The 24,731-nt window shown below is 47.4% G+C and overlaps 1 protein-coding gene across 4 annotated transcripts in view; it reads left to right on the forward strand.

Annotated features, from left to right (window-relative positions):
• The window catches only part of NRP2 (neuropilin 2), a 119,445-nt gene that overhangs the window by 48,970 nt on the left and 45,744 nt on the right, over window positions 1–24,731 (forward strand). For all 4 annotated transcript variants that reach the window (XM_037849786.1, XM_037849788.1, XM_037849789.1 and 1 more), the window contains exons 7-11: window positions 774–929; window positions 13,314–13,458; window positions 16,036–16,385; window positions 18,192–18,336; window positions 22,572–22,688. In XM_037849786.1, coding sequence (XP_037705714.1) covers window positions 774–929; window positions 13,314–13,458; window positions 16,036–16,385; window positions 18,192–18,336; window positions 22,572–22,688 — 913 coding nt within the window. The remainder of the gene's footprint in view (window positions 1–773; window positions 930–13,313; window positions 13,459–16,035; window positions 16,386–18,191; window positions 18,337–22,571; window positions 22,689–24,731) is intronic.

Consider the following 24,731-nt stretch of genomic DNA (forward strand, 5'->3'; position numbering starts at 1 on the left):
TGCTTAATAATTCTGGGCATGTTTTAAGTGACCAATAAGTACTTGCAGAATTGAATTTTACCAGTGTGCTCTGGCAAAATTTTGACCATACAAAAATTGCCATTAAGGAATATTGTGTCCATTAAAGTAATGTCATCCAACAGTTTCCAAATGGGTTTGGCATTGTGGAAGGGGATGTGCCTCAAAATGTTGGTGCATATGCCTAATTGCTCAGGCAGACTCTGCATGCCCTTTGACCCTTTAGTGACCTGAGCAACTAAAGGCACAATGGAGTGAGGGGCCGAGGGGAGGAGGAGGAAGCCATGCGCTGTGGCTTTTGCAACGAGGGTATCATAAGTGAATTGGATTGAATTGAACTGGATTGGAGTGGAGTGGAGTGGATTGGATTTAGCCGTTGTTCCTTTAAAACAGCATCGGCTTTCACCACCCAAGTCCAGCCATAGCTTAGTAAGAAGGGCTCATAGTTCTAGATGGTCAATGATTACTCTAAAATAAATTTAATACTGTCCATTCAGATTTAAACAAAAAAAAAAAAAAAAAGAAAGAGAAAGAAAAAAAGACTCAAATCACATTTTCAAGGCATCCGACATAGTGTCAAATAAGTTGAGTTTAATTGTCCAGTAGAATCGCAAACTGATACTAATTACAAATACAGCTGAGTGAATCAGACACAGTAAGCTAAGGATTACTATTGTCGCCTTTGAAGAAAAAACAAGATGCTGCCCTGTGTTGGGTGTGATGGTCCACTTACTTAACCCGCCTCTCTTCCCCAGGTGGACCTACGCTTTCTAACCATGCTTACAGCCATTGCAACACAGGGTGCAATTTCCAGGGAAACCCAGAATGGCTACTATGTCAAATCCTACAAGCTGGAGGTCAGCACCAATGGCGAAGACTGGATGATGTACCGGCATGGCAAAAACCACAAGGTAAATCCATTTTCCCACCTCAAAGGCATGCTGAACCGGTGCACAAGGGGTGGGACAAAAGGAGCTCCAACTCGACTCCACAGCAGGGAGGAGCCTTGTTTAGTGAGACTCAAATAATTGATGGAGGCAAGGGAGACGCTTGCCCTGAAAATATTTTTTCTTAGGCTAAAGTGATCGGAAAACACCATTTCTTGACAGCCTGGCTGCTGTTGCATCTTGCACAGCAGTGAGAGAGCGCTTGCAGTGTGTTCTCTGACTGCAAATGAAGGAGAAAATGCTTTCCCAGTTTGTGTCTCCCCATTCAGGATTCATTGAGCATTTATGGCCTGAGTCCCTTCCACATGCTGGGTTAACAATCACAAAACCACATGAAATGGCAGTTCAGGAGCTAGTGAGGTCTGGAAATGAAAGGGCACAAATCCTGAGAGGGAATCACACTATCCCAGAGAAGAAAGAAGACAATAAATAATGAGGAGAAATTCAGTTTGTCAGGGAGATGGGATCTGAACTGGCAATCAGGCCTGGCAGTGAGGCATTGAATTCTCTCAGCTGGTGCCTTCAGTGTCTGCAGCTCCCAGAGGTACGGTCCATGTGGGTGATGTGGGGGTTTTGTTGTACATTTGGCTGAATGTCTGGCTCTCAGCTTTCTCAAGACACATGGCATTCTGGTGGCAAATGGGCCTGCAGGTGGCACAGGTGATGTGCTGGTTGGACGGTACACCAGCATATGGGCGGCACACCAGCATATGGGCGGCCTAAACAGCGGACAGTCTCATCTGGGCAGGGAGGCCTGTGCTGGGGCCACAGGCCACAATGATCCCTGCAGACTGTGTTTGTGGAGGGCTGACTCTCAGGTCTAGAAGGAGAATGACATCATTGGGTTCTCATCCTTCTGGGAAAGGTATTAGGGAGGGAGGAAAAGGGTCTCTCCTTTTTGGTGTCACGGTTTTCCACCAGGGCTCTGGTCAGTGGTGTTGTGAATTATCAAAAGGGGTTTGTGTGGCCAAGCCTGGAGGTGCCACAGACCATTTCCAAAGGGAGTGTCTCAGATCCCATCATGGCCCCAAGGCATGTTACCCTTGCTGATACAGCTGGAGACCTTGGACCCAGAACATCTTGAATTATAATGTTAGCATTGTCTCACTCAGGGAAATGTGAGTTTTTAAAGGGTAGATCTTTTTTTAAAAAATTGAAATCACCCTATTAACATGGCACCATTTGTCTGAAAATCCTGGCTTCTAGATATGACCAAGTGTCAAAGAGAAAAATTTCCCCATTTCACAGATAAAGAGAGTGAGGTGCTTAGCAGTTGGAAGACTTTCCAAACTGGATGTGTTGGGCCAGGTCCGGTTTCTCACTGACCGTGTTTCAGGAAGACGTGCCAAATACCAGTTGGAAATGGGAAGCCCAAATCGGCCGAGGGTGCCGGGGGCAGTGTGGGTCGAGTCCTCGTGTGCCCCACTCCTTTCCCACTTGTGCTTTCTCTCTCTAGCCACCCTGTTCAATAAAGAGACTCCTCGAGCCTGGATGCTCAGCCGGGCCAGTCAGGGTTGGGGTGGGTCCTGGGGGAGAAGAAAGAGTTTCACCCCATGGGCTCCCTCTCCAGGCTCAGTGACTCAGCAGCCTTGGCCAGGGGGGTACTGTAGCATAAGCTGATTTTAAAAGCACACAGATGGACCAGGATGCTATTTAAAACACCATTTGTAGGAAATCTGCTCTTGGAAATACCTTAGCACTGCACATTTTGATAGAATGCTGTCCTCCCTGGCTTTATCCTGGGTATTTGTGCTGCAGGGAAGATATTCCTGAGAATTGAATTTAGCTTTATGGTCTCCTTCCACAGTTATTCTTCTCAACATTTCATATTGAATAAATTCTCTTTCTCTCTCTCTCTCCTCTTCCTATCCTTGGCTAAATTTCTTTCCCCAGCAGCCAAGGGGTAACTTGTTTTTTTTGTTTTTGTTTTTGTTTTATTGAATCAATCCTGTCCAAATAGTGGGAGCTGGGACAGAGGAAAAGCCCTTTCTGTCCCCACTAGAAATTCATTCTCTGAATTTCTAGAAGGAGGCAGGAAAGTGGAGGGCCTGACAATTAGACATTGAGCCCCACAAGCTCCCTCAACCCACGGGAGGTGTGGCAGGCAAGGGGGAGCTCGGTTCAGCCCCCCAAGGGGTGATCTCTTCATTTTCATTAGCACCGCCCCCAACCCCCACCCCCACCCCCCATGTCTGTATTTAATGTGCAGATTCCGCAGTGCTCACGGTGCACCAACGGTGCTCTGCACTGTTCAGGTTCAGATAGTTGAGTGAACCGTGCCAAATAGATTTGTCAAGTCTGCCGCAGTTTGATTTGTTGTCGTGAGGGGGAGGCGGGGGGAGGAGGGGAGTTGGGTGGTGCGGGAGAGGCTTTGTCCACGCCGGACGCCACCACCGAGCTTCTCTTTGTAGCCACTGCACGGTGGGCGCCGTGCCAAGCTGACCGGTGCTAAGTGGTGGGCTTGAAGTGAAACCCAGACAGCAGGTCTGATGAGAAAAGCAAAGCCGGGATGGAGGCAGCCGCTTGTCCCTCTCTGCGGTGCGGAGGGAAGACTTTAAAACGCCGTCCCAGCCCAGGGGGTGCCAAGAGGGGAATGTGATGTTTGGGCAAGAAATGTGGGAACTTGATTTCGATTCCCCAGTCACTGTCAACACCGGTGCAATGTACCAAGAACCAGGGAATTGGGGAAATCGGAGAAAAACAGGATTAGTGAGTGCTTAAGGTGGGAGGGGATGACTACGCTATTTTCTTGCAAAATGTTATTTACAATTTGGACCCAGGCTGGGCTGAGGCAAGACCCTGGGCCTCTAGGGGAATGACTTCCATCTTGCTGCCAGGACGTGATGAAGATTAGCAAAGGCTTTTTCAGCCTCCTCTGAGTCTCTTTCCATTCAACAGGTACTAATGAGAAAGGCAAGTTCACTGTTGCCAGTGTATGGAAATCTCCTAGAAAAATGCAGCCCAGTTATACAGGCCACATGGGCTGTGCATCCCCAAATTCGGATCCAATTCCACATGCCACAAATATGGAACCTATGATTTTTATACAGGGCGAACCCTCCTTATCCATATTTATGGCCTAACCACAAGGCGGAGAGCTCATTCCCCTGACGGAACCCATTTCCAGCCCATGTGCTCGCTTAGATTATACAAATTGCTTTACATACATTTCTTCAGAAACCACAGGCAGAAACTACTGCTTTTGATTTCACCAGCTGTATTAATGATACCCCAGATGTAGAGATAGTGTCGTAAATACAATAGATGAAGTTCATGAATGTGTCAGTAATCATATATGCAAATAATTATGGATGCAAATACCAAGAGATGCGTGGAGGGAAATGGGAAGATTTCAAAGGCACGAGGTCCTGGGTAAGGCCCTGCCCACCTCTGAGATGCTGATTCCAGAATGTGCCCTACAGGGACAGGCTGTTCCTGAGGGTCGGTACAATGGCTGGTGTCAGGACAGGCGGACAGGCCCCCAGGAGGCCACTGCCTTCTACATCTAAGTGGAAGCCTTTAGTCTTCAGGTTTCCCTTCTTGGCTAAACACAGGCATCCCCCTTGTTGGCATAACTAGTTACATGTTCCTGGGCTGTTCTTATGGATTCAGAAGAAATCTGGTATAAAATAGAGAGTCTGCATGGTACTAAATATATCCTGTTGTCCAATTGAGGATGGAAGGGCAAGGACAGAGGTTAGGTAAGGCTTAGGTCCAAGGGTTCTCAGAATTACCCCATGATGAAGGGCAGAAATACATTAAGCTCAACATTTTAAGGTAATGATGCTTTCCAAGGGGCTCAGAGAACCCTCAGGCACCAGCTTACTCGCTTTGGAATTTTACGTATTTCACACACTATGGAACTGAAGCTCTCAGAGACTTTATAATTTACCCCAGGGACACAGAGAACCGTGGGATTCCCTTAGAAGGAGCCTGGTCGTCAGGCTCTGATGCTCTCGACAGTCAGACCGAGGCCTCACTTGTGTTTTTACATTGAGGAAATTGGTTTCCTAGGTGTTCAGTCCAAGATATGCATTTTCACAGAGAGCTTCCACCATAACGGAAATCTGAAGGGAAGCCGTGTTTGGACAGCATGACTTGGAGAGTTGAGCCCATTGTTTTGGAATTTGAGCTTCATCCTAGAATCAAGAGGAGGTAGCATTGGAAGAAGTTGCTGTTTGCTTAATTTGGCCACATCCTTTTAAACAAACAGATAGACACCTCCCTTGAAAAATCCACTGTCCTGTATTTCTTTTCTAAACAAAAACAATCTTTTTTTAATCCATTTGAGAGTTTACCACCCTCTGTGAAATTATCAGAGACTTGGGAGGCGAGAGAGTGGTGTCAGAAAACCAACCCGCCGAATCAGGCGGCTAATGTTTAGATTCACATGACGTCTATTTTCAGAGCTCAGATGGTGTTCCACATGACTCTGGAAATTTCTCGTAACTGCTCCATGCCTCAGTGTTTCTGTGTGCCCAAATGGAATGGTGCTTTAGCAACTATTGGCAAAGCATCTTGAGATCTGTGGATGGAAGGCTCTCTGCAGATATAATTAATGTATTAGACCCACAATCTCCTCTTGAGCAGAAGCAAGTTATCAATTTAAAAAGTAACAAGGGCCCATGGGACATTTATCTGCCTCTTTTAAAATCATAGGTCTGGAAGGGACCGTGATAAGTCATCCAGGACTTTCCACCATGTCTGAGGAGGCCTGATGCTGAGCTGCCGCAGATAAATGTTACCCACCCTGGCCTCACTCTTCCATTAGGGAAGAAATTGTTCCTTCAATTAATAATTCAAGTTTTCAAACTAAAAATTGTTTTTTACTTTTTTGTGGATGACTGGCTTCCCCTTATCCCTTTTATTGTAGTAATTTTGTTTGTTGTATCTAAGATTAGGACAGTGACTCAAACCATCAGCTAGTATTGGACATGAACCTTCAGAAGCCACAGATATGATCACATCATCTAACCATGGTTATGTATGTTCTGAAGAGGGCAGATGCCCGCTCCCAGCTAAAACCCCATAGTTTATCTGCCCTCCTCAATTATAACTAAGAACCCAGTGCCCTGGGTAATTAAGTTTGTCCCTTATCTATTTGCCATAGGATGAGCTCAAACCTTTAGCCTCTCCACTTAGGAAGCTCAAGGGAAAATTTCATTAGACATAAGCTTGGGTCCTTTTGTCTATCAGGCTCCTGCGGCTGGCTTCACCCAACTCCCATGGGTGCTGAATTGTGTCTGGGAACTGAGGCCAGCCTCCCTGGCACCCACAGCCTTGCTGCTAAATTCCCAGTGCTTCCCGGGCCTATACTCTGTGGGAAAGAGCACTTGAGGAAGGGCCTGTGGAAGGCAGTTGTGATGCTGCTAGGTGCATACCTAGATGAGTGTTGGTGTGAAAACCTCACCTGGCTAATCTTCCAGCTCTTTGCTGTCACCATTTCCCTGCTCTGTGGTTTGCTGACATTCCATCTGGAAGAGGGCCGCAGGTGTCAGACACGCTTGGGAACCTCGCTCCTTGTACCCTTCCACTCTCTTCTGCCCCATCTGGGAGTTAAAGGCACCTCCTGAAAAAAATGTTGAAAAGTCTGTTTTAGGAGGGAGGTTTGCTGGGTGTAGAGGGCCCTTTATCCCGCCACTTGTACAGGACATTCCCAGCAGGCCCGTCATTGCTCTGATGCTGCCCTTCCTCTCCAGCCCCAAATCCCTGAGCTGTCCTCCTCCCCTCTTCTCCCTGATGCTTTCCTGTCTCAAATCCTGAAACCCTAATCCTGTTAGTGTGCTGTGTTCTAGGGCTCGGCGTCTCGATGGGGGTAACATAATCCTGCAGTAAATCTGGTGGGCCCCACAAGGCACACACAGATGGGGAGGCGTACATCCCACCCACCTCCACCTCCAGCCCCAGAAAGAAACCAGCCAGCCTCCCCCACCCTACACCCCATGGCACCCTCCTGCTCCTCTATCTCTTCCTTTATGTCAGGAATACTGCTTGATGACAAAAACAGCCCTAAATTAGAGGAGGAGGGAAGAGGAGGTCATCATGGTCATGAATGAGCACCTCGTTGTTAGGGAGCTTTCCTTGCTCTACCCCCACCTCTCCCTCTAAGAGCTCTCTTTCTCTCTTTCTCTCTCACTCTCTCGCTCTGGCTCTCTCTCCCTGTCTCATATATGTATATACACACACACACACACACACACACACACACACATGCACACATGCACACCCTTCTGACTCTGCATCTGGCTAAGTTCCCACATCCACTAGAATGAAAGCAGCTTTAGTTTTTGTGTTTTGTTTTTTTTTTTTTTTTTTTAATGATCTTTAAGGGGGAGTTTGAAGAGAGAAATGTCAGACTCATGATTTACAAACAGGAAAAAAAACACACCCATTGCCTTAACATCATTCTCCCCTAGTGCAGCAGCACCCACCCCTACCCCCTCCTGTTTGGTGCAACAAATTAATTAAGTAGGATGGCATTCATTGATTAACAATTTATTTTTACGTGTAGATCCGATAGCTGGCTTTAGTGAAAATGCAAGGGAAGGGGGCGGGAGAGGGAAGATAAGCACTTGGTACTGCAATCAGGAGGAGCCGCTACTGTTGTTTCTGAGACAAATTTGTAAAATATGCTGCCGGTTTCCCCAGTTTCTGCCCTCCCTCCCTGCCACCTTTCTTTTCTGCCTCCTTTGTTCTCCGCCTCCTTGAGTGTCTGTGCCAAGTAGATCGAAAAGGAGAACTTTGGATGCAATGAATCATTGATTAGTGGACAGAAATATTTATTTTAAGAAAGAAGAAGAAGAAGGTCTCATGCACAAGTTCTGTCTCAGGACTCTAGCACTGTATTGTCTTTGAAAAAATCCCCTGCTTGCTTTACAGTCCCTGGAGCTGGCCATGTTCAGATATTTACAGCAAAATAGAAATAAACTATGGGTCACACCACAGGTAATGAAGAGACAGGCATGTGCAGACAGAATACTGAAGCCCTACTCAAAAGGGAGGCAGTGCACATAATGAGAGGCTGCCTCTGTCTACCAGGGGCTCACCTCATTTAGGAAGGTTACGCAGCAAGGTGATACGTGATTTCTCCTGGGAGGAGTTCGGAAACTTTGACAGATACCCTCACTTTGTCTCCCTGAATCAGGGATGATGACAGGTACCGTCTATACCGCCGTGGGCACTTGGATGTTGATGCAAAAATTAGTGGAGTACAAGAGAGGGATTCAGGCCAGGCATTGAGGCCCCCTACCTAGAGGTCTGGTAGGTAGGTGGACCACAACACTCACCATGCTCAGCAGAGCAGGTCATGGCACAGTCTTTTAAAAAGCATTCAAGAAGGGCTCAGCAAGGGAGAGGAAGCTGCAGCTAGAATGGGGTGAGCAACAGAGAATGCACGACCTCAAACCATCAGTGATGTTTTCTGGCTAGGTGGTTTTTACTAGAATATGCATTATTTTCTTTTATTTTACATTGCATTATAGAGTCCATTCCCCCATAGATTCACAAACATGATCAAAGCATGTAGGTTTTCTTTTCCTGGGGGGTGTGTAGAAAATAACAAAACAGGGATGTTGGATAGCAGCTGATTTAATTGGCAGGTGCCCTCTTCCCACCAGAGGTGCAAATCAGAGAATACATGAAATGCTGCTGGTTTTCAGATTCTTTCTTACTGAACGTAAACCAAAGGCCTCAAGAACCAATTGGAAAATGTTGGATTATGTTCAGAATTCAGCAAGGCACCAAAGAGACTATCCAGACCACTTTGTGCCCTGAATTTTTTTTTTTTTTTACTTTTGTTTACTGAAATGCACTTGAAGAAATCTTTATGTTCAACATAGCCTCTTTTTTTTTAACAACAAATACACACATGCAGCAACACACTTATGTAGATGTTAATAATTACGAAATAGTCAACACTGTCCCCATCTCTTAAGAAAGTTAGGGTCACCTTGAATACACTCCTGGTTTTTCTTAGAGCGGTCAAGCAACCAATTCAGGATTTTTTTTTTTAAAGTTAATAAAAATGTTATGTCCTCTGTGATATCCAACTTTTACAGCAGATGTTAAAATTTGATCTTCATGTTATATATGTTCCTATCTGTGTGTAACATACGGTGACAATTCATTGGTACTTCTTAGCATTAAGGGACATCTCACTGCAAAGTTATGGCCTGAAAGTTTTGGGACTCAAAGTGGGACTTGGGAGCCAATGGCTTTCAGAACTTGAACTCTCCCAAGTGTCTGGAGATCCACTCGTTATTTGTGGCTTACCTTCCAGGCTAGTACCTATTCTAGGTTGTACAGGCATTGGAGCCATCAGGGAGGGTTGGTAAACTTTAGTCTATCTGCAAGCCTGTTATCAAAAACTTTACTTTCCTGAAGGAGAAACCAAGGTATCTAAGACTTACTGATTTACCTATAATGATTCAGTGAGTCAGCAGGGAATAGGGGATATAACCAATTTCCTGGCGTCATTTTCCATGCACACAACCCCTTACTTTGCAATGCTTAGACTGGAAGCCAAGAATCCATCTCAGGGAATTTGATCAGAAAACATATGAAGGGTAATTCGGAAACCACAGAAGCATTGAGAAAGTCATAAAGATGTATAATATATGCTGGCATCTACCAGCTATAAATAGGGAGATGCAGGGAGAAAAATAGAGACCTTGGAAATCCATTGGGTCAGGAGAAACTGCTTAATATTTCATTAAAAATGGATTTTCATAAATTATACTGATATCTTTGGGTGAAAGACAATATGTAAAGACTAAGGCGTCATTCATTATTCTTTGTTATTAATAATTTGAATTGTTATTGAACCAACACATCAACAAGGTATATTCTCTCTATGCGTGAAGCACTCATAATGCATTCTGGGCACTATTTGAAGTGTATAAAAACCCACAGCACTTGTCCACAGAAGCACTTAGGCTATAAGGGACAGCTTATAACTAAAATGCCCCTGTTAGAAAGTGGACACTCTCGGAGCAGTTCAAATGGTGGGCTAGATGGAAAGACTCTTGTGGAGAAAGCCTTTGAATCTGGGGGTCAGAAAGGACCTTATTAATCAACTCATACAAACCCCTCATTTACTAGAAGAGGAAATTGCGGCCCAAGAGAGGTAATGATATTTGCCCACACTTCCGAGTTAATTAGCAGCAGAACCTGTTCCCTGGCTCCTTGCTCGGTGGTGGTGGTGTTTTGTTTTTCCCCACTATGCCACACCTGCAGTGAGGGGCATGAGAAACGTTTAGTAAAGGAAGATGGAGCTCCTTCAGTGAAAGATCCAGACAGCAGAAGGCAGGTAGGAACCCAAGGTCAAGAGAAAACAAGAAACCAAGAAGGAACTAGGCTCAGAAACAGGAAGGATAATTTGAAGGCAGGTTGAAAGAGACTTCATGTGGGAGAACAGTGAGCAGAATGGATTGGCAGAAGTGAGTTCAATGTGAACAGCCCAGTAGTGTCTAGAGTAGATGAACCGTGTGCTTGCCACCCTGTGTGATAGATGCCACTGCAGGTGGAGATCTGGGGGGCCCACCCCGAGCCTGTGGCCACAGGTATCGGCATTCCTAGGAAGGCCACTTCCCTCCCCCGGCACATGCACCGAGCCTGGGCACCCATGGGCCCACTGTGTGGCCACATACACAGGCAGCATTCCCAAAGGCAGCCCACAGATGCAATCATGCCCCCCCTGAGAGGAGAAAGGGAAGAGTTCCTTCATGTTCACTGCCAAGGTTGAGAAATGAAGGGGTCACATAAGATAAAATTGGGTATTAAAAACACATAAGACGTGCTGTGTTTCTAAATGGTACCAGTGTGGTGTGTATGCTGGGGATTAGCAGCTGTGTTAAAGTTCAGTCCCCTCAAAACTCCAATTATGTATTCAAATGGCAACCCCCCCCACCCCGCACCCCATATGAACCCCTTAGCTCTCCTGATGGAGGCCACACACACGGTCGCCATCACCCTCCTCAGAGAGGGCCAGTCCAGCCACGGCCCCCACTGCTCACAGCACCCAGGCCAAATCAGCAGAGTGCTGTATTTGTTTCTTCCCTGCCAAAAGCAAAAGCCAACCAAAAAAACAAACAAACAACCTCTGTCTCCTGCTGAATTCTAGGAGAACCAATTATTCTCTTTTCCTTGGATTCGGTTCCTCTATCCTTTTCCTCAGTTTGCAAAGCCCTTTACCAGCACTGAGGATGCCAAGGGATGGGAAGCGTGAGGGCAGGGCTTTCCTGGGTCTTTTCCCCTCCTTCTGGTCATCCTTTTCTGCAATTAAGATCACAAAAGGTTGGCACCTCTCCCCACAGGCCTTCTCCTGAGCATCCGGCTGTAACCCTCTTTCCTTCTATTTCCTTGGGCCCTTTACCTGCCCTTGCTTATCTTGTCTTCTTGCCTCTTCTGTTCTCAATCACTATTCAGGGGGCAGCAAAATCTAACCTGGGAGAGAAGACAGTCCACCAGCCCCTCTCCCCATGCTCTCTGCAGTCAGCAGCAAAGGGGCAACTAATGGCTTTAGGACCAGGGGCAGGAGGGCTCCCCAGTGGGGAGAGGAGGCAGCAGGCTGGGTGGGAGCCCTGGATTTGGTGGGCATAGCACCAGGAGCAAGGGGTTTAAACTAAGTATGGTAGACAGGGGAAAACAACTTTCCTTCTCTCTCCTGCTCTCTATCTTGAGCAAGCCCCATCCCTTCACTGATTGTAAAAGGTATGATATCTTTTACCCTTTATCCCCTATGTCAGTGGTATGTTATTAAATGTTTTTAACTTTTGACCTTCCCAAGTGGGAAATACCAGAGGGTTCAAGGTGGCCAAATAGCAGAGTTCCTAGTTAGAGTTCATAGGAAAAAAAGGACTGTCTGGTTAATTGGTTCTAATAGCTTCAGTGCTGCTCTTTGCTGTTACCTGAGACCATTCTAAAGTGGGATTCTAAACTCAGTCTGGAAACATATCACCAGTGACTTTACTCCATTCAACTCAAGCTTGCAGACGATAAGGGCTCTATGGCTTCTAACCATCAACATAAATGCGGCAGATACATGAAAAGAGATGAGAAATCACAAGCTTAAAGCCTAAAAGCATGACAAGGGCTTCGGGTCCAGACAGACATCTGTGTGCTTATTTCTTCATCAATAAAATGGTGATAATAATACTTTCCTCCAAGGGTGTTGTAGAGATAATTGTGTTTATACAGTGACTGTCTTAAAAGGTATTCAGATATGCCACTTTCCCTGTTCTTTTTGTCCCTGCCCTGTCAGTGCCCCCAAACAGCTGGCGTGTTCTGGGTATCCTGAGCTGAAGCGTCTAGCTCCCCTAGCCAGGAGAATTCACTGGTGTTGTTGCAGAGTAGGTAACAGTCACTTGGTTGTTATTTGCTATGGCAAATATGATCTAGAAGTGCTGGTTGGCCGGGCGTTGGTTTTTCTCTCTATCCTTATCAAGGGAAACCAAGAGAAACTCACATACACTTGCTCCAATTTTTTTTTTAATGGAAAGCACAAAAAAGCATAAGGTCCATATGGCAGCTATTGATTTGGGCCATCTGGTAAGGTAGGACTTGCTCCTACCACAGTGGATCAGCAGCTACTCCAAAAAGCCTTTCCTCCCATAAGACGTCCCATGGTCAGATGGGGACAGGGATGGATTTCATTACAGGGTGGGGACTACAGCGAGAGGAAGCCAGAGCAGGACTCTGAGCAACTGTCTGCAACCCTGACCCTATAACAAAGACCAGAGAGACCCCAGAAAGTGTTGATTGACACAGGGGCATTGGGGGTAGACAGTGCCGCCTCACCCATGCATGGAGTGGGGGAAGCCTCTAAGTAACTAACAATCAGGAAACACTTTACAATTATAAAACACCCTGCAAATATTCCTCTATGCCTGCAAGATGGCAAAGAGGGAGTGTCAAGTTCAAGCTAGTGAATAAGGGATCTGCTGTTCCTAAAGCATGAACATTTCTGCTTCATTTTTAAAGGATATTCAACTTTTTTCTTTCTTTCTTCATCTTTCTTTCTTTTTTTTTTTTTTTGGCCTTAGCTTCTGAAGAGTTTTCCTTTTCCAAGCTCCTTCCTCTGCTTGCTCTCAGCCCACAGGCAAACTTTTCCTTCCCTCCAAAAGTTTTTGTGAAAACCGTTTATTGTTTTCAAGTTCGAGCAGTGTGAGAAATTAAAATTTTTCCATGGCATTTCTAAAAGACCCCAAAACAACAAACCCACTGATTATCTTTCAGCTTGAGGGAAATAAAATTCAACAGAACTTTCCCACCCTCTTCAGAGAAGTCTGTCCCAGTGAATAAACAACAAATAGGGATTTCAGTAACGTGGTTTCTCATCTCATGTTACAGGTATTTCAAGCCAACAACGATGCTACCGAGGTGGTTCTGAACAAGCTCCACACGCCGCTGCTGACGAGGTTCGTCAGGATCCGCCCCCAGACCTGGCACTCGGGCATTGCCCTCCGGCTGGAGCTCTTCGGCTGCCGCGTCACAGGTGAGGCGCAGGCTCCAAGGAGATCAGGGAGTGACTGTGTCCTGGGCTCTGCTCCCTCTTTCCACCCTCTGCAAACAACATGATTCACCATCTGACCTTTCCGGAAGGATTGGTTCCAGTGCCCAAGTCCTACCCGAGTTTGTCTTTTCATTCATTCATTCATCCATCCATTCATTCATTATTCATTCAGTATATATTTAATAAGCATCTGTTTCTACTAGCTAACATTTATTGAATGCAAAGTGTATATCAGGTTCCATTCCAAGCACATAAGTTGTGTTAACTTTTATAATCCTTGTAAGGTCTCTATGAGGTAGGTATTATTATTCTTCCCACTTTACAGGTGAGGAAACAGAGACTTAGAGAGCCAGGTCACCCAGCCAGTAAGTGGGTAGAGCCCGTCTGAGTCCCGAGCCCCTGCTCTCTAATAGTACTCTCTACTGGCTCAACTGGGAACCAAGAGCCATGCTAGGCACTGTGGATACAATGGTGAGCCCAACAGAACCAGTTCTGGGTGGACATATGGACAAGTTGGGAAGACCTATCAATAAACAAGCAAACCCCAAAAATAAATGTAAAATCAAAACTATGATGAAATGCCTTGAAGTGGGCCCACAGTCCTTGGAAGTGCCCTGTTGGAAATCTGACCTAGGAGGACAGGGAGGACTTCCGTGAGGAGGTGACGACTGAGCTGAGGTCAGAGGGCAGCACAGGCATTGCTTGGTGAAGGGGGAGTGGAGGGGTGCACCAGCCACTGGTCACAGCTTACTCAATAGCACAGTGACAAGAGGGACTGAAAGAGAAAGTGAGGGGGGTAGGCATGGCACGCGAGCTGAGCCCTGAAGGAGCAGTGCAGAGGGCAGGTTGGAAAGGACCAGAGTGGGAGCTGGGAAACACCATTTACAAGACTGGTGCCATGGTGTGGATGAGAGATGATGGTGGGCAGCCTGACCCCTTGGCCTCGCTCTAGAGAGAGCAAATGGCTTCTTTGGCCTGGCAGGGTCTTCAGTGTCCCTCCACCCACAGCTCTAACTCTCAGTCATCCCAGCTCTTATAGAGAGTGCCTCATGGTGCGACACTGTACTAGGCTTCAAGTTAAAATACCACATTTGCGTACTCTACATCTCTCACATCCCTTTCTTGTACATCATCTCATCCACTCTTCCTAATGTGGTGGGTGGGGCAAGGACTGATGAGGAAACCAAGATTCAGAAAGGCTGAGCAGTTTGCCTAAAGTCACCCTACTAGAAGGTAGCAGAATCTGGAACTGAATCCACGTTTTCTCAATACAAGTTCTCTGCTCTTGTTGCCGTGACACAAAGACCCATCTTCCCTCTTATGGGAGTGGTTCATCTGAATCCCACCACAGGGCCTGTGTTCTATCCCTTCTATGTTGCTGTCCCAGGCCAGCAAAAGATTAACTGAAAGGATTTAGCTAAGACTCATTTTTCTAGAAGATTGAAAGGAGAGAAAGAGAACCAGTGAAGTGTTTTTTTTTTTTTTAGAACCAGTGAGTTTAGGGAAGGGGACAACTGGGAAGATTGTCTTTATCTATAAGTCAGTTTGCAAGTATTTAATGTGCCCACTTACTGCAGACCTTGCCCTTGTCTGGACACTATTTATTCATGCATTCTCCAATCACTCATTCACTCCACAAACACTCATTGAGGAGTTGGGGAAGAGAGAAGTGAGCAAAGCAGATGGGATCTCTGCTATCATGGAACTTTCAGGCTAGTGGCAAGACAGATACTAAACAAATGCAAGTACTGGGTGATGATAAACTGGGATTGTGTTTGAAGGAAAGGAACAGGGTGCTCTGAAAAAGAGTGTCCAAGGGGAACTGATTTCCTATTAATGGAAAGGTTGGGGATGGCCTTTCTGAGGAAGTGACACTTAAGTTTGGGGCAAGTAAAGGTTAGTGTGGTGATGCATGGAGGGAAGAGCATTTTGGGTAGCAGGAACAGCATGTGGGATGGCTCTGAGGCAGTAAAGAGCCGTTATCACATGTGTGGAAGTAACCAACTTGATATTGACCTCCCCCAGGAAGCTTTCAATCTGTTTGTCAAAATGATCACCCAGGAAGCAATTCAATGCTCAGCCAAGCTCCACTGCACACATCGTCCCTGGGAAGATCACTGGGGACTGGTGCCACCGACAGGATGTGCCAGGCATGCATTCTGAGGAGTCCTTGGCATCTGGTTAGAGCTGTAAATACAAACAGCGAACAGTCATTAGGTATTTACACATGCCAGGTACTGTTCTCTGTGCTTTTATATAGTAACTAACAGAATCCTCGCAACCACCCCCCAAGGTACGTACTGCAGTCATCCCCACTTTGGACCTGGGGAAACTGAGGCACAGAGCAATGCAAGAATTTGCCCAAGGTCATACAGCTAGTAAGTGGCAGAGCTGGGTCATGAACCCAGGCAGTCTGGCCCCAGAGTCTGCTCTCTTAACCACAGTGTTATACAACCTCGAAGCACAAAGTTACCAGTGCAGACTTAAAATGCTTGATATTGGGTTCTGGGTTTGTAGGGGGACAGCAGTGACCTCCTGTGTCTTCCTCCATCTCCGCAGACGCCCCCTGCTCCAACATGCTGGGCATGCTCTCGGGCCTCATAGCGGACTCCCAGATCTCCGCCTCCTCCACCCGCGAGTACCTCTGGAGCCCCAGTGCCGCCCGCCTGGTCAGCAGCCGCTCGGGCTGGTTCCCTCGGATCCCTCAGGCCCAGCCAGGCGAGGAGTGGCTACAGGTGGACCTGGGGGTCCCCAAGACAGTGAAAGGCGTCATCATCCAGGGGGCCCGCGGAGGAGACAGCATCACTGCGGTGGAAGCCAGAGCGTTTGTGCGCAAGTTCAAAGTCTCCTACAGCCTAAATGGCAAGGACTGGGAGTACATACAGGACCCCAGGACCCAGCAGCCAAAGGTAGACCATTCCTCATCCCAGACATGGAAGTGTGGTGGGGTGTAGAGAGTTGGGCGTGCAGAGTTCCCATCTAGACAGTCACCACCAAACCCCTACAGCCCAATAATAATAACAAGCAGGTTATTAACTTGGAGATTATTTTGTGCCAGGCACTGTGCTAAATGCCTTATTTACATTCTTCTTGCATCACTCTCTGTAAGGTAGAACCTTTCATCACACCATTTTGCAGATGAGAAATCTGAAGTTTGATGTCTCGCCCAGAGTCATAGTTTGCCTAGTAGAGCTGTGATTCAGAGTCCGGACACCAAACCACTACTCGACATTGCCTTTTGATGAAGTCCTACCCCCTTTATACCCTCTTTGAGATAAAGTTTCCTGAAATTGGCCCGACACGCAAAGGGGATGTGGTTTTTGGAGGCTAAACTATAGAAACTAGGGATTTACTTCCAAAAATAACTGTTTTTCTGAACGTTGCTGCACTCCTTTGTATTTCCTAATCTTGACGGCTTAGATCTTTCCCGCCTCTCAGACCGAGGTTGGGGAGAACCAAGAGAAACTTAGTCCGGACCAGAAGTTCAGGCCAGTGAACCCACCCCTCCTGCTCCCAGGAGTGAAGTCGGCCCTCCGTGCTGGGCACAGGAGAGCCCCGAGAAGAGAGAGGGTGCTATGCCTCTGTCCCTCTCCTGGCTCAAGTCCTGGTCAGCCAAGCAGGGTTCCTAAGAAAGGAAAGGAACATTGCAGGTCTGTGTTTAGCCCTCCTTGGCTAAGCAAATGTTTCCATTTGGAATGCAGAAGCAAGTGCTGGGCTGGAGGTTTTGCCATGCTGATGTAAACTCCCAGCTCATAATTCTAGAGGCTTGGGGAGGCCCAGGGTTTGGCAACAGGAACTCTCAATGAACAGAGCAGAATTTGGACAATGGGCTTCCCTAACCCTGGCTCTTCTCGACCATTTTGGAGGCGTGGGAAAGGAGAGGCTCTTAGCCAGGACCAGAGCCTGCCCTCCCTGTGACAGTACCCTCTTTGGGAATTGTGGACCCAAGGCCTCCTGCAAAATGGGGTGGTCCCGAAGCATTCCTGGGGACTCATCAGCCACAGCCCAGGGCCACCCCCAAACCTACCAGTCACCCAGATCCGGTTCCAAAGTCTGTTCTGGGTCTGGTCCCCCACCTGGCTTCAACCAGGGCAGCTGCACTGCCATTAGTTTTATGTTCCAGGGTTCTAGGTGAGGTTTCTGTTGGCAGAATTACCTCTGCTAAGCAAAGGTTTGGGAGATGCTGTCTCTGACTATATATTTATGACAAGGGGATGTTGTCAATAGCACAGAGAAGGGGGTGGTCATTTCCCTTTCAGGCTGTCAGTCACCTGGGACTGTCAGCCAACTGGGACTTCCTAACTCTAGACTTCCAAGCATTAGAAAAAGAAACATCCCTTTTTGGGTAAGCTGAGGACTCAGAAGATTCAAGCCAGCAGAAACTCCCTTCTCTTCTCTCCAGCAAAATTCAGCTTAAGACTCAGAGCCTGATGCTTCCCCAAGCCCTCAGTTTTGAAACATTCCAAGGATAAAAGACAGAATCTGGCATTCACCACTTTTGCCTGCTCATCTTCCAAATGAATAAAAGCCTGGGTCTGAAAATGGAGCCCTTGGGGGGCTGTCCCATGGCTCATAGTGTCCCAGTGAGCATGAATCCGCCCCCCTTCTGGTTGGATGTGAAGGGCTGGAAAGACAGGGGGGAAGGAGAGGGGAGAAGGAAGCGGGGGCAAGGGGGCTCCCACACGAGAGGGGCTGAATGTGCTGTCTCCCTTCAGCTGTTTGAAGGGAACATGCACTACGACACCCCCGACCTACGACGGTTTGAGCCGGTTCCTGCGCAATTTGTGAGGGTGTACCCGGAGAGGTGGTCGCCGGCGGGGATCGGGCTGCGGCTGGAGGTGCTGGGCTGTGACTGGACAGGTAAGCCTTTGCCCTTCTTTCCAGGTCTCACTCAGAAGGCCTTAGGACTCTGGCTTCCCGGGATGCCCCAAGAAAAGGTCTGCCCATGGGTGGCGGGGCCTGCGGGGGCAGCCAGCCCTGTTGGAGACCTGTCAGCTTGAAACCCTGCACACCATCCTTGCCCACCCAGGTCCCTGCCGTGTTTTCCTGCCTCAGACCGTGGCTACCTCAGCCTCTGAGCTCAGGACAGTTCCTGAAGGGATGTGCTTTGTCTGTTTTAAAGGATCATTTCAGTTCCCCAAGCCGAGACTCTCAAAAACAAATCATAACCACACACCACCCACCCAAATTCAATTAGACCCTGACTCTTCAGGCCAGAGGGCTGTGGCTGTTGATTTAGGGCAGAAAAAACCCTCACGATAATAAAATAATCGGTTTATGTCTGAATCTGGCCTCCAGATGTCAGTGGCTAGGAGACTTCATTTTCATTTCGAAGCCACATCTGTAAAAGGCATTTGTTTGCTCAAGAGGGACCCTGTCACAGGGGAGCTGATGGAAGCAGGCTTCTTCCCAGTGGCGGGAAGGAGTCTTGCTCGCTCCTGCCCCTGCCAGGTGGCACAGGCCTGGGGGAGCACCTCCAGTTCTCCCTGGCGAGGACAAGACCCCCTGAGCATACCCACCCTGCTCTGCTTTCTGACGGAGGGCCAGCTCTCCTCCCTCAGCAGAGCCGGCTCTATGTCACACCCGGAGCTCACCCCCTGCCTGCCAAAAGGAACTCAGTGGGGCCACCCAGGGCTCCCAGGGTCTGAAGCCAGTGCCAGCAGGAGCAGCAGGGTGCTGGCAGGCTGAGCTGAGCCATCCTGCCCTTTTCCTATCCGTGCTGTACCTGTCATCGGTTCCCACAGCAGGGCATGTCAGAGAAGTGCTCTCAGCCCCCAGGGAGAAAAGTGCTGCCTGTGCTCTGGCCACGGTCATGCAGCAGAGGAGTCCCGTCGAGGGACGTGGGCAGGGAACCAGACCCAGATTAGCCTCTCTCACCTTCCGAGTGAAGGCAGCCCTGATGAAGACATTTTAGTAGGAAGACATTTTACTCTCCATCATCCAAGGGGCTGGACCAAGCGTCCCTGCAGGCTGCTGAATGCACATGACTTGGCCTGTCGCAGGTGCTAAAAACCACCCTTCTGACAGGGACACAGCTGGCTTCATTTATGGCCTCAGAAGAATCGAGGCGTTAGAGCTGCAGGGGACCCAGGGCCTTCTAGGCCAGTGGCTTTCATATGTTTTTGACCATGACCCACAATAAAAATAAATTTCAGCTACAACTCAATTCACGTACACCCACATATGCATGCACACACCAGCACGCACGGACTCCCAAGTACATGGGCATAGTATATCCGTTAAGTGCTCTGACTCTGGAGACAGATTGCCAGGTTCAAGTCCTGCCTAGGCCAGCTGTGGCTGCCTAACCACAGAACAGTTGCTTAGCCTCCCAGCACCTCAGTTTTCTAAGCTGAGAAATGGGCATAACAATAGCATGTCTACACCTCCTAGGGTTATTAGAAGGATTAAATGAACTAACAGATATAAAATATTTAGACACTGTCTAGCACATAGCAAACATGTTATCATGTGTAAATAGAAACAAAAGATTCCCAAGGCAATGCTCCTCCTTACCACTCTGAAACATGTGGTCCATGTTTTAGAAATGCTAATCATGACCCTTAAAATTGATTTCACAGTTTTTTGATGGATTGTGATACATTTTTGAAAAACACACATCTCACCCCCCTCTTCTTACAGATGTGGAAACTGAGGCCCAGAGAAGGGGAACAACTTTGCCAAAGGTGGCTCAGATAGTTGGGGGCCAACACAAGGCCTTCATCACCCCCTGCACCAGGCGTCTCCCAGCTTGGCCCTGCTTTATGACTGGCTGGACCGTTGCTGAGGGCCTTTTACCCTAGTATCCCACTCCCAACCCCCAACCTGCCCCAAATTGCAGTGGTGATGGTCAGCAACAGGTTTCCCATTTCAAAGCCCTGCCTGGCCATTCCTCCGAAGATCAGAGTTGGGGCACCTTACCCTCTGTCCAGCCTCCTTCCCTTTGAAGTCTCTGACATCTGGTTTCAATTGCTGGGGAACGTTGCTGTTTGATGGGCAGTTACCTCTGAGGGCCCAGTACAAACAGTGAACTCGGAGACTGTCTGCTGTTTCCTCATTTTCATTTGCATGCCCTGCCCTCTAATGTCCTCACTGGCTCCGTTCCCCTGGATTTAACATGGTCTCCACCAACCAACTTACCCCTTCTCCTACCTGACATTTCTAGAAGCTGTTCTCCTAGACCATATGGCTTTTTTTAAACTTTTCAGATTTCCTGTCAGTTTCCGTGACTCATCCTTGGTTCACTTCTTCGTTCTGGCCCCAAAAGGATAGCAGGGAAAAGAATGGACTGCGTTGTGTTGCTGTAACTAAATACTTTGGCAGGGCAGACTCACCTGCTAGTTAGTGTCATGCGTTTGTGTTTCAAATGATTACTTCTTGCCTTACCGTCCATAGTGTGCTTTACAATTGAGTTTGAGATTCTGTGACACAGTGACAAATTTGAACTTACAAATTAGGACGCTCGGGTTATTTGCTATTTACAGTGAGCAAGAGGCAGACACGGCAAAGGAAAGTAGGAAAAGTTATGTGCATAGCATTTAATAGCAGAAAGGTGGGAAGTCGACCGTGAAAAAGCTATTCAGCGTATTTAGCAATTTCCTTCAGCTCCTGGCTTTATTAAATGATATCCTGAAGGGTGCCTGACAAAGGCACCTAAACAGGTACAGCAGTACAAAGGAGCATGTATAGAAATGGGAGGAACAGTGCAAGGCCTTATTTGGGGCGACTCATTGGAGGGTGGCTCAGAGATGAAGACACCGCCCCACAACATAAGGGTTTGAACAGTAGTTACCAAAACCCCCTTGCACCCCACCCAGGGCCTGACTCATGACAGCCATTCATTCCATAAATGGTTGATGAATGAATGAATGCCATGAGCAAATAAAAAAGTGAATGAAAGGGTGAATGAATCACCCTGAGCAGAGGTCAGAGCCGGCTGCCTGCGGGCTGGGTTTGGCCCAGCCAGGTTTTGTTGCATGCTACTTTCTATACACTTAGCCTAAGCTACCGACTTTAACCCATCTGGAGATTTCACCTAGGGATTTGTGGAAAAATCTTGTGAAAAATAAAATGCAGCAGATCTGGCCACACCGGTCCACATTCCCTCAAGTTCTCAATGCGCTGGAGCCAGTCATGGCAGCCCCGTTAAAACCAGGCATGTTGAAACCACCTCTCTGACTCTTTATTCTCTCCCCAAATCCAATCCTGCTTCCCTCACTTGCCTTCGCTGTTTCGTTCCAGTAAGCATTTGAATTTGCCACACCCTGGCCTAAAGGCACAGCCCAGAATAAATTATTTTCACAAAGTGGAGTCTGATTTCCTTTAAATCCATTGTCTCTTCTATCCAGTTTTGTGCACACACTAACAGCAATGCTAGGGGCCCAGCCTCCCAAGCCACTTGGCTTCATGGGGCTTTGGGCATTGTGCTTCCGATGATCTTATGACAGGTGAACCCCATAGGTCGGAATGTCTTGTAGGGTTAGCTTAGGTTCAGGAAAGTTCTGTCTGACCAGAAAAGGCTGAAAACCAAGTGAGTCTGTTCCACGTGAAAACCGGGGGTGGGGTGGGCAGATTGGATAGTGGGAGGGGTGACAGCACCCATTCAGGGAACAGTCCACAGTGCACATTTCCCTTCATTAGGCCCCAGAGTTTTTCAAACCATTCTTGATAGGCATCTTCCATTTTGTGTGTGTACATGAGCCACTGTTCTGTCTTAAAGAGAATGCCTAGTGCACAGTTTGGCCTGGCCTTGGGGTCAGCATGCTTGTGTGCATTATTGCACACTGCCTGGCTCTTGTGTTGGCCTCTGGGCCTCTGCTGTGGAGTTAAAAGCACAGGTTTTGGTCCATGACTCCGGACTCTGCTATTTCTACAGCTCAGGGACCATTCTCATTCAACTCCTTGACTTCATTGACAGCACACGTCGGTGATCTCAGGGTTTTGTATGCATGTGTGTGTCTTCATTTCATTTCTTTTCTCCCCTTCCTATAAAAGCCCATGCTTTGAAAAGACACTTTCGTTTGGGCATCTTCCTTCCCTGGGGTTTCAGGGCATGCTGCTCTAGCATTCACTTCCCTTCCTTGGCCTTCACGCAGACTCAAAGCCCACAGTGGAGACGCTGGGACCCACCGTGAAGAGCGAAGAGACCACCACGCCGTATCCCATTGACGAGGACGAAACAGACTGTGGGGAGAACTGCAGCTTTGAGGATGGTAAGGACCAGGCTTGGGGTCATAGTTGATCCAGGGCTGCTGGGTGCTGACCCCGATGGAGGCTGGCCTGGGGTCTGAGGTCCAGGGGGCCTCAGGGAGGGGCTCGGGGAGGTGTGGGTCCTCAGGGGCTTGAAGCAGTGGCTGTTTACAACCAATAAAGAAATACTTAGCTCTGGTCGCTACCAGCACAGCCCGACTGTATGAACCCACGGATCATGACCTGGACAGGGTCTACGCAAAGAGGACTCCTCCTCCGAGAAGTTGCATGTTCTAGCCCTCACTTCGTTGCTCCCTCTGTTAAAGAAAAGCCATTCTCATCCTTTGAATTCACAGTTGTGACAGTTTTCCCTGCTGAGTGGTGTCTCCATGGCTCAGTCACGTGAAGATCTGGCCGGCATCTGGATGATTTGGTCTGTGTAGGGTGATAGGGTAGTTCAGCAGTTAACCATTAATTAATTGCATGTCCCTGTGTCTTTGCCACTGCTGGTTTTATGAAAGTGTAGTAACACTGATTCTATAAGATAGCGCATCCTCTGTGAGGTGAGTGCAGGTCGGAGAAGGTAGGAATGTGAAAAGGCACAATCAACCATTCTTTCAGACGAAGGGGCCCCTCATATTTGTATCAGTCTCTCCACAGGGGAAATCTGTATTACTTCTGTTATATCTGCGAAGCATATCCAAGTCAGATTAAAAAAAACAAAACAAAACAACAACAGCAACAACAACAACAAAAAAACAGTAACTGGCAGACACCAAAAGTAACTCTCATTTTAAATCATATTTCTCAGGTCACCAACTCCGAGGCTATTCCTCTTAAACCACAAGTTTTGGAACACTTGGCATTTTTGGCTAGAATTTAAAGCTTGACAGCCTCAATTTACAGTAAATTACCAATCATTATTAAATGTTCATTAGACAAAATGAGGGAAGGTTGGCAAAGAGACTCGGGAAGTGATGGAGACATAGAGACTTAGCACAAGGCTCAATAGGTGGACAGTGGAATCTGTCAAACCTGCAGGCTCAGCCCCTCCACAGGACGGAAACTGCCGCCGTCAAGTGGAGCCTCCAAAACACAACTGCAGGGAAGAGTGGGAGGAAAGCCAAAAAGAAATGCCGAAGTTGTGCGCCTGAAAAATGATAATTTAATGCATATGCTTTGGGGAATGTGCTTTTGTGTATTGGACGGGCAGGGAGGACACCGTTGCTCAGGGTTAGTTGAATACAGAATTCTGACATTTTAATGAACTTGTTTTTGTTTTATGAAGAGAAGAAGGAAACTTGGAGAATCTTCCAAGGCATGTTTAAGATAGTTTGAGAGCCAAAATTGGAATGAATAGGGAGTTAATATATGGTATTGGATTAGCAGTTAGCTTTGAGGGGAGGGGGGAGGAGAGATTTCTATCTAAATGACAATACAAAGGGAAATTTAAGAGTTCTATTGCAAAATTTCTGAAGTTATTTTTAATATAACTGTCCCGTTTATAGTGGTTTGTTTCCTTTGAGGTTTTTTGTTGGTTCCTCCCTTTTCTTTGTGCAAAATGTATTTTTGTGGAATTTGGTTCCTGAGACACAGTATGCATGTAAACATTAGAAAGGAATTATGGTATATTGAATTACTCCATATTTTTGAACGGAAAAATAGAAATTCAAAAATTGTCAAAAGGAGGGGATGGTGAGGGTTAAGGGCTGGCTTTTCCAAAGCCACAGGTTGATGCCTCTGTAATAGATTCCATGTGTTTCTTCTTGACTAATGCTGACTTTGGCCAGGGGTGGGCAAACATGAAATAGTCGCTGTTGGGAAGGGAGAGCACAAACAGGATCCGGTGGCAAGCTGCCCCCCATCACCAAGGTCAGCAGGGCCCTTTCGCCTCAGAAGTGAGCCCTCCTCGTCCCCAGGAGCAATTTGTTTCTACCAGTCTTTTGTTCCTTTTAGACTTCCTTAACCTGCATCCTAGGCCTTCCCCACGGAAATTCTTCACCAAGAACCCTGAGAAGGGAAGTGAGAAGGCCAAAGACCCCACTTCCTCCTCGCTACCAGCATTA

The sequence above is a fragment of the Choloepus didactylus genome, chromosome 9, assembly GCF_015220235.1.
Source record: "Choloepus didactylus isolate mChoDid1 chromosome 9, mChoDid1.pri, whole genome shotgun sequence".
In the NCBI taxonomy this organism is placed as follows: domain Eukaryota; kingdom Metazoa; phylum Chordata; class Mammalia; order Pilosa; family Megalonychidae; genus Choloepus; species Choloepus didactylus.